The 10,586-nt window shown below is 36.5% G+C and overlaps 1 protein-coding gene across 1 annotated transcript in view; it reads left to right on the forward strand.

The window, feature by feature from the left end:
• The window catches only part of CNOT10 (CCR4-NOT transcription complex subunit 10), a 48,045-nt gene that overhangs the window by 10,482 nt on the left and 26,977 nt on the right, over window positions 1–10,586 (forward strand). The window contains exons 4-10 of the mRNA XM_019508804.1: window positions 890–1,040; window positions 1,744–1,889; window positions 3,095–3,181; window positions 3,935–4,018; window positions 4,839–4,956; window positions 7,028–7,177; window positions 8,592–8,794. Coding sequence (XP_019364349.1) covers window positions 890–1,040; window positions 1,744–1,889; window positions 3,095–3,181; window positions 3,935–4,018; window positions 4,839–4,956; window positions 7,028–7,177; window positions 8,592–8,794 — 939 coding nt within the window. The remainder of the gene's footprint in view (window positions 1–889; window positions 1,041–1,743; window positions 1,890–3,094; window positions 3,182–3,934; window positions 4,019–4,838; window positions 4,957–7,027; window positions 7,178–8,591; window positions 8,795–10,586) is intronic.

Raw genomic sequence — 10,586 nt, forward strand, 5'->3', positions numbered from 1 at the left:
TTTGTTTTGCCTTCCCTCCCCCTTCCCCCCCCCCCCACCTTTTAGTTTGTCACTTGTGAAATAAGGATTGAAATGATTAAATTCAGACTTTAAATTTAAGAACCAGAAGGAGAACATTACCTGTCTATGCATTACTTTTGCAATACTAACGCTCTCTAGAACCGCAGGTTCAAATCCTCAGTGTGACTTGTGCCTTCATTCTTTTAAGGTTGACAAACTTCATTCCATGTACTGTGTTTTATTGATGCCTTTTGGAAGAAGCCTTAAAAACACCTAAATCCTGTATGCTCTGCATGGATGCTTAAAATTCCTGTTTTTCTTGTGATTAGAAGTGTTCTGATGTTCTATGTGGTTGCCAGTTTGCTGTCATCTCTTACAAAGTATCTAGCAGTATTTCAGTGGTATTTTGTATGTGATCTTGAACCACTTTGGGATCCCTCAGGATGAAATACAATATGTAAATGTGACATATTTCATGTATTGAAAAATATAAGTAACTGAGGACACTTTTTTTTGTTTGAGAAGAAAAATAGTAAATTACAGTACATTATTAGTATTGATTTGATCATATGTATGTGCAGTACCCTAGCAGTAGGAAGAAACTGCTGCATCACATAAGTAGTTCTCTAACTGAAAATCATTTGTGAAATTACTTACTGGAAAACAACATGTTGGGTATTAAATTTCACTTTATTTTAAATTCTTTGCTTGTAATAGTGACTACCATGGTGACAAAATGTGGATGTATATTAAGTTTATATGAGCTAGTGAAATCTTGTTTACTTGCTTGTCCTTCTCAGTATTGTAAATACTGGGTTCTTGATGTCTGTGAAATGTTGCCTATGCTCACAGTGAAATGGAATCTCAATACAAATCACGTTTTTGGTAGGTTCATTCAGCTGTTGAAGAAATGGATGGATTAGATGATGTTGAAAATAGCATGCTCTACTACAATCAAGCTGTTATTCTGTATCATCTTCGTCAGTATACTGAAGCCATATCAGTTGGAGAGAAGCTCTATCAGTTCATAGAACCTTTTGGTATGTAAACAGCAAGGCAGGTTGGTTGGTTGTTTTATTTTTAAATCTCTGATGTGCTGAAACCATCAAACTGTTTCCTGGTATAAAGCACCATAGTGGCTGATTAATCTGACTGATCAAGTTACTGATGTTTGTTCATAACTATATAACGGATGAACTGTCTTTGTAGTTTCTTTCTTAATATGATTTCAGGATCCTTATCCTATCCATCTATACATGTATCTTACAGATAGATAAGGGTCCCCAAATCACTGGTTGGTTGAAGAAGTTAGAAATAAAGATTTTGATGAATGTTTGTCAAGAGTAGCGTGATTTGACAATGGAGGTGTGTCTTGTGGTAGGCATAGAGATGCAAGTTAAGGATTTGACATCTTCCAAAGATATATGATTAAGGTATTTATGCACACATATAGCAGTTTGTATGTATGTGATCAGATATGCGTACAGCCAGTAGGGGAGTATTTATTTCTTTAGAAATAGTCCCAATCTTCCAGGTCTCATGCCTTAATTTAGACACCATTTTCAAGGATGCATTTATGATGTTTATAGATTTGTTTATCAGCATATATGATGTATTAAAATTCTTCTACCAATGTATGAGGGCACTTAAGTAAATAGCTTATCTGTAGTGCTAAATTAGATATTTAACATACTAGGTGCTAAATATATTAAAACAAAAATAACTTTTTTTTCTTTTTTGTAGAAGAAAAGTTTGCCCAGGCTGTGTGCTTTCTCCTTGTAGATTTGTATCTGCTAACTTACCAAGCTGAGAGAGCTTTACATTTGCTTGCTGTTCTAGAAAAAATGATTTCGCAGGGCAATAACAACAGCAAGAATGGAAAAAATGAGGTGTGTGTGTTTAAGACCTTCTGAAATCTTAGACATGTTCACTGCAGTGTCATTTAAACCAATCCAGAAATAACTAACTGAAGCTTGTTCTTTTAGTTTATTATAGTTAACTGTGTTAAAACGGTTTTAATCTTCAGTGTCATCTGATCACTTCTTTATCCACAAAACAGAATACTTAAGTCTTACAGATTTAATTTGAGGTGCTTTATTGTGTCAGCAGATCAGTGGTAACCATTTCATGTGTGTTCTCTATCCTGCAGTAAATGGAAGCTAAATCACAGTAGTTTACCCAAAGTAAAATGGTAAATTGTGGTAGTTTAGCTTCTGCTTGTTGGAGGTTAGAGCAGGCAACCAAATAAGCTACTATGGTTCAGCTGATGCATGATAAACCTCCTTCCTACATTAACTTGGGATAATTTGTTCATGTCTATACCTGTAAGTTTACTAGGCAGTTGTATATTAGCTTCTCTCTGAACCCAACCAGGGGCTGAGAGGTGTTTCCTCCTGGCAAATTTTACATTAATGAGGCAGTTCAACTTTTCAGGGCCAATTTATACCCACTTCGTTTTCCTGGAAGCTTCTTTGGGTTGCAGTCCTTGAGCCAGGGAGAGGAGTTTCTACTGCAAGTTTACATGTTAACAGGAATCATTGAGCATATATGTCATAACAGTGACATAGAGTTGAAGTGGAATCTGTTCTGGTGGCACTGAAATTTCACTGCTACTGTGTATAGAAAATACTAAGGAGATAGGAAGTGGCTTCAAGCTACATAGGACCTAAATTAAGGTGTTTTTAATGCTGTAATGAAATAAAATGTCAAGTAAAATTACATTTTTCTATATTCAATGTACAGTCCTCTTACTGAAAAGTCTGAAAGCAAATGAAAAATCCCTTGAGGTCTCTTAAGAATGATTTTTGGAAACTAATATATACTTGGTTGATGTGGTGGCAATAGTAGTTGCCTTCGCTATTGTGTAAATGTAGAATGTTGTTCTTTATAATTTGCCAGGAGCTGTCTTAGGCTTCCATGTTATGACTTCCTTTACTGTACTAACTATTGCAATTTTCAGTAGGCTTGTTTTTTTTTAGAATTATTGCATATCAATTTCTTCTCTGATAATAGACCTAAGAAAAATAACTTCATTTCAATTTACAGACTTTTTTTAATAGTTCACAGTCACTATCCTCTTTCATTTGATATTCAGACAGGTAACAACACAGCTAAGGAGCCATCTAATCATAGAACTGAAAGTGGAGCTTTGATAGAAGCTGCAAAATCTAAGATACATCAGGTGGGGAAACATTTTTCGCATGCAATTTTCACATGTCAATTTAATATTTTATGAATATTTCAAATCTAGTTAATTTTCAGAATGATAGAAAATTAGGGTTGGAAAGGACTTCAGTAGGTCATCCTAGTTTTAAGGAGCCTCCAAAACCTGTACAAAGAAAAGCTTAGATTTCTGCATCTTAATTTTCTCTTCCCTGTTTCTGTAAGACCTCAAAATGCAGCAAACGATTTAAGCATCTTGGGGTCAGAACCTCAACTCATAAAAACTTGCCAGAATACTTTTGAAATCAATATGGCTATAACCATTTACACATGATGGACTTCTGATAGTTTACACCACCTGAGGATGTGTCCGACACTGCTTTCAAATATACCAAACAAATGCTTTTCTTATGATATAGGTGTTAATTGTTGCAATGGAAGTTAAAAGATCTCAACTACTTGAGATCTTTGCTATTTGAAGAACTGATGTTCTAGGCTTTGGGTTTGGATTCGTTACTCTGCCAACAACAGTGAGAAGATTCACTAAGAAATATTTTTAGACAAACACTTAAAAATGTTCTTCATATTCTGAACAGAAAATCTGTTGCCTGAAACCAGTTTTTGAATAGGTTTTGTTAGGTTTGAGTTAAGTAGATTACTTTATAGCAAATCTAGGTATGTTGCACCTCATAATCTAAATCGTATTGTATAACTTACTAAAATGTTCTTAAAATTATGCTTAAAAATGTTAACCTTGACTTTTATTTAACAGTACAAAGTGAGAGCCTATATCCAGATGAAGTCTCTAAAAGCATGTAAAAGGGAGATCAAGTCAGTTATGAATACTGCTGGAAATGTAAGCTTTCTTTACTGTATTCTTTGGAATTTTTGTCAGTTCCCTATCCCAAAACTGAATGTGTTTAACTTTCTTCACATTTAAATTTTGGACATCCAGGGAAATGTCTTAAGTTAATGGGCTTTCAATTGCTAGCACTAGTCAAGTTTATAATTTACTTTTAACTAATTGGAAATCATTAGTATGGAATTTGTCTTTTAGATTGTCTAGGATCCTGTATATGCACTTAGGACATTATTTATTGTTCTTAATGATTTAACAGTAAGAATGAAGCACTATGTAAATGAATTCTTAACTATGTTTTATAATACTCTTAATGGAGACAGTGAGTATTGCTATACAAAGAGTTAATTCCATACATAGTATAATCATCCAAGAAAAGTTAGGGAAATCCAAACTCCATTGAATTATTGGGAACCTTAATGAACTTGAGTAGGTTTTTGTTTACTTTTTTTCATCATATATAGGATGAGATCACTCCATAGTAGATATGTAAGAATAATAATTTGGGATATTAAAATTGTTTTTGTTGCACTGTCTGTAGCTCATGTAGAGGCAGCCACTGTGTATGTTAAAGCAGTTTGTTACAATTCTAGGCTTTTTAAAGGTGATTATGAAAACATTCAGTAATGAGTCAATTAATTAGTGGCGTATTGATCATGTACCTGAGACACATATTGCTGCCTTAAAATAAAAGGGCCCTTAACCCTTCTATTTTAAAAATAACAACAGTTGTCAATAACTTCCTAGAGCAGTATACAGCTGTGTCAAGAGGGTGCTTAAAGCAATTTATTAATTCACTTTGTTGTTTTCTTTTCAGTCTGCTCCTTCACTCTTTCTTAAGAGTAATTTTGAATATCTGAGGGGCAATTATCGGAAAGCAGTAAAACTGTTAAACAGTGCAAACATTGCTGAGCATCCAGGATTCATGAAAACAGGTAAAACATAAGACCTCATTCTGCAAGCATTTATAAATATGAGTAGTCTAAGTTCAATGCGATGATTCATTACCATTTAAGTCAAATGTTTGTATAAGTGCTTGAAGGATTAAGACCTTAAATACCAAGGTATTGATTTCCATTGGCATCTTTCCATATCTTCATGCCCAGCCAGCAAATACAGTTTGTTTGGGGGGTTTTTTGTTTGTTTGTTTTTGGTAGTGGTGTTTTGTGTAGTAATTTTCCTAAATAGCCACTAAGTTAGTTTTAGACTTTAAAAAACAAAAGGATATGAATTGTTGTTAACATCTGTGCTTGGGCCAGTGGAGACTAACAGTAGAATTTGTAGGGTTGCTGCTAGACAGTAAGGTTTTGTGTTCCACCTAGAGCACTCTGCAGCGTGAATTCAAGTTTGCATGAAGTATTAGGCGTATATGTATAACATATATCTATTTGTATATGTATAAATGGCTTTTCTTAAAAAAAAAATTTTCTTTCAAGTGAAATGAATGGCATGTAAGTAACGTATTAGATTTGGTAATTTATAACACGAAGTGAAGAAATGGGAAAACCCATGCAAAATCTAAATTTCAGTTTTATACAACAAAAATTGTTGTTCCTTTATGAAATGTAAATGTTAAAGCTGTTAATTACATGTCTTTCTGTTTAATTGTATGTTTTATGGTAGATTGTTCTTCTGAAACACCATGAAACACTTGCATCATAAATAGGGGGGTGGTGGTGGGTAGGGATTAGAGGGCAGTCTGGGAGAGCAGAACAGATATTTTTGGGGAAGTGTTTTTGTTTTCTGGGGTTTGTTTTTTTTTGGTTGCTTTCCTTTTATAGAGTAAGTGAATGTGGGTTGGGAATTGATGTTGGGTTGGGTGGTGGGATGCTGTCCTTGGTCAGAGACAGGGGAGCAGGAAGGAGGGGAGAGATGCATTTGTGTGTTGAATTCTGTGGTTTTGAGGTTTTCATTGCATCTTCTTCAATATTTTATTGTTTTCTATACATTTTTTGTCTTGTATTGCAAACTGCCCTGAGCTTTTGTTGGGAAGGGCAGCATATAAATTAAATAAAATATATATATAACTAAATAAGATAGGAATGTGCTGAAGAAATTATAGTTGGATATTGGCAATCACAGAATTTGCCCTGGGAATATTGCTTCATTTATGACTATAGTAAAATCAGAACAACTGCAGTAATTGGGACTGACCTCTGCATAGTTAGGAAACCATGCAGTTAATCAGTAGTCTCTCAATATGATTGAAAAAGGCATGTCATGGCTGGTTGGACTGACTGTGGCAAGAGGAGTGAGTACTTGTGGCGTTAACTCCTTGCCTGCTGGCTGAGATGCAATAGCTTTTTCATCCACGGCGAGAAGCTAGATCTGGAGGTGGCCTGCAAGAAGCCCTATGGCCTGGATGTGGCTTGACAACTCATTTCAGTTTGACACTTCTGATTTAAAATGTTAAAATATGGAAACTCAATAGTTTTTCATGATTTTGTAATGCTCTCAAATGGCAGTTACCAGTAAATAAGTAAAAACCTAAATTTTTTGTCTTGCATGTTTACAATGTACCTATCAGAATATATCCAAGAAAGACTGAATTCTCAATCTGAAAAGACTTCATTTCTTTGGCTTATGTTGTTGGGTTAGCATGTTTGTTTATTTTATACAACAGTGGCAGATAATGTCATTGAAGAATTCCTTTCTTACAAGAACCATCTGTCAGAAAACGGCAAGTGTTTACACATGAAATTCTAGGAATTTTCAGGTTGATGTGCTTAAATCCTAAATCTGTCCAAGTGGTTTTGTACTGTGCTGCTTTAGAGCATGATACATGAATCCGCCAAACACTTGATACTTTTAACTTGAAATTATTTAATGGGTATACTCAAGGGAAACAATGGCATACAGAAATAGCAGGGGGTTCAAACATTGATTGGTTTTAACATCATGACCTGATGTGAGATGTTGTATTGTATTGCAGTACTTCGTACCATAATCACTTGAACTATTAAAATGTGTGACTTTTGTTAACCTGATCTTTTGCTGTTGTCACAGGCGAGTGCTTGAGGTGCATGTTCTGGAACAACCTTGGCTGCATCCATTTTGCAATGGGAAAACACAACTTAGGAATTTTCTACTTTAAAAAGGCCCTGCAGGAAAACGATAATGCATGTGCACAACTAGGAACGGGTAGCACAGATCCAGGTAGGGCTTGTAGCATGAAGAGGAATGGTAAGGGAAGGATCCTCAAATCAAAATACTACTGTGAGCTCTACAATAATACCTTTTTGGTTAACTACTGTTAGTCAATCTTTGGGGGAGGATAAGAGGAAATGGAGCTGGTAATGTACTTTGAAGTTGGGATATAATTGCTGTCAAAAGTAGTAGCACGCACTTTATCATCTATTTTCTCCCAGGTTTCAGACCACTTGGGAAGCCTTGGTAATTACTTCTAGTCTTGTTTTATATCCTTTTGATTGTCAGTCAAGAAGATCTGGAATAACCATAGATTTCTTGATGTTGTGGACAAATTGCAAAGACCCGGAAATGCCTCTCGTGTTTTCTTTTGAAAGATGCCTTAACCATGTGGTGCTTTCTTAATAGAAACTTAGAAACTTACTTGGACTGTATGGTTTATGTGAATATTCACATAAAATTTAATCATACTTGTCATTTTCTGATTTCGTCTTTAATTTACAGAAAAGTGAAGCAAAGCCTGATAAGTTGGTGATATATCGTGTCATCTTAATGTGTCAGATGAATAGCAATTGACCGGAGTCCCATTTTATTTATTTATTTATTTATTTTAAACAAGAACTCATATATCAAACCTGCTCTGTTAAATTCCCACTTTGCCTAAAACCATGTGCTTTAAGTATCCTTGTATAGGTCATGGTGAGGCTGCCTTTGTGCTGACATTGCAGTCTGAGGCCATTTGTTATAATCTGTTAAACTAGCAAAACAGATATTTTGTCTTTTTTTTTTTTTAAGGCCAAACTAATATGGTAATTAAAAAAAGAGAATAATAAAGAAGGCAGGTGAATTCATAACAATCTGGGTTAGTGTGTCTCCTGTATAATACTAACTTGAGAAATTAGTTCAGAGTTTATTTTATCCTTAGCTGTCTGCTGTGTGATTTTGATTAATAAGTTTAACCCCCTGTGTTCAGGTCCAGTTTTAGAGGAAAAAATGTTTTTTCCTGACTATTAATCCATAGCTACAGATAAAGACCATTTTTACTGAACCCCTCTTCAGAATCTAATAACCAATGAAAGGACCTGGAGGTTTAAATATATTAAAAATACTAAAATAAAAACTTAATTGAAAAAAATTTCTGACTTTGTTTATTACATGCGCTAAAATATTGTAGGTGTAAAAGTCAGGACTTAAAGGGCAATTGTAAGTTGGCCCTGTGTATAAGTCAAGTGCAGTGTTTATATTTTTTTTAAGTGAGGAAAAAAGGTAGAAGATAATGCAGCATATGCTAAGGAAAAAGGGAAAAGGATCTGTTCTGAGATGAGTGGAATCTATTTACAGAAGGACAGTTAGTGAGTTTTATATAATGAAGTTTATTAACAGGGCTCCATGATCTTAAAATGGATGCCTATCTTTCTTACAGGCAAGAAATTTTCAGGGAGACCTATGTGTACGCTGCTGACTAACAAACGGTATGAGCTGCTGTATAATTGTGGAATTCAGCTTTTACATATTGGGAGGCCCTTAGCTGCTTTTGAATGCCTGGTAGAAGCTGTCCAGGTTTATCACTCAAACCCACGCCTTTGGTTGAGACTAGCAGAATGCTGCATTGCTGCCAATAAGGGGGTAAGTACATTCCCTTAAGATTTTCTTAACATCTCTCGCATATTTTAAATAATTACCATGACATTTTTAAAGAAGAGTGATTTCCATGATTGGAACTGTCGCAGGTTAGAAGCATGAGTCTGTAACACTTGCTTAAGCAAATAATGCTGAATTGATAGTGAGCTCCCAATGTGAAGAGCTTAATGTGCTTTACAGCGATGGAAATCAGTATCTCCATTTAGAGCTCAAGGTCCAGAGAGTAAATACTTTTCTGAAGTCCCAAAAATATGGGAGCTATTTTGTTATGGATAACAGGAAAGCCATGTAAGTTAAAGTGTTTCCTCCTTGAAGTTTAAAAGTATTATGCATGTTAAACTAGTTAAACATGATTTTGCTGTAGCAATTTTGAATATTGCATTTAGGGTATATACTTAATAGTATTGGTAGCTGTATTTAATGCATTTTAAGCTGACTTTTTTTTTTCTCCGGGGCTCTGCTGATAGGTTATATTTCATTTTGCACTGAATTTATTTTGGGACTGAAAGCAGTTATAAAGAATTCATCATTCAGCTGTATTTGTGCAGTGTGGCTTCATCTCTTAGCAAGACACAATATAGACTCCCAGGGTGATAACAAATTAAAATGCGGTATTGTTCAAACTACACTGATTTTATTGTTTACCTCTGAATGTGATGGTATCTAAATTTGTAGGAAGTATCGCACTGGTTCTGACAGATGGTCTGTTTAGTCCAGGGGTGGGTGAAGCCCAACCTGCGGGCTGAATTGGGCCTATGGCAGACTCCATTTCACAGCAGCCCCTGCCTGCATCACTGCAGTGGGTTTCCATGGAGACCCCAGGAGCAGGAGCACTGTGACTGTGCAAGGCCAGGATTTTCATGGAGCCTGGCCCCAGTGGTGCTGTCAGGGCATGCAGGGGGGGGAGCAGCCCCGGGGCTGGAATCTTGCAGCGGCAACAGTGTAGTCCAGAGCATGCCGCAGGCAGGAGATTGCAGTTCTGCCCGGGCTCCGGACCACTCTGTCACCACTGCAAGATCCCAGTCCCGGCCCCTGAGTGGCTCCCTGCCCCACCACAGCACCCCTGCTCCTGGGGTCTCCATGAAAACTGACTGCAGCGATGTGGACAGGGGCTGCTGGGAAATGGAGTCTGGTTGCTGGCCAGATCCACCATTTTGCCCACCCCTGGTTTAGTCTGAAGTCTCATGTTTGACCGTGGTCAGATACTTTAGAGGAAAGTTGCAGGAACCTTGGAGGAGTCTGCAACATATGGTGAGATCTGACCTGTGCACGTGGAGCTTCAGTGGGAGACAGCTTTGGCTGTAGCTTGTCCCATGGAGTGCCCATCTACTTGCCCACCGCTGAACTGGAGTTGGTCATTCTGGCCTGCGTCCACAAAAGATTGCTTACCCCTATTGTGGAAGAATATTAAGGAATAAGTGGCCCAAAAGGAAGTTTCTTTCTAACCACCATCAATTAGCAATTGCTATGTGCCCTGATCCATGAGGGTTGCGTAACATTTTTAATCCTAACATATACTTGTAAATTTATAATCTAGTTGGTCTTGTTTGAACTCTTAAAGTAAAGGTATAACTACATGTGGAATTTTAAACTGGGCATAAGCAACAGATCACACTCTTGATTTTGGATGGAATCCTGGCTTACGGCTTTTTCTTTTCCACTTAGCCAGAACTGATGCAGGCTTTCTTCCTTCCCCATTTTGATTGCTGTGACCTTTTCCTCCCTGATTTCTGTGGAATCAAGGCCATCTGTTTGAGTTCTGCATCTTCCCTCACCC

This window comes from Gavialis gangeticus, unplaced genomic scaffold, assembly GCF_001723915.1.
Source record: "Gavialis gangeticus isolate Ggan-Ray unplaced genomic scaffold, GavGan_comp1, whole genome shotgun sequence".
NCBI classification, from domain to species: Eukaryota; Metazoa; Chordata; order Crocodylia; family Gavialidae; genus Gavialis; species Gavialis gangeticus.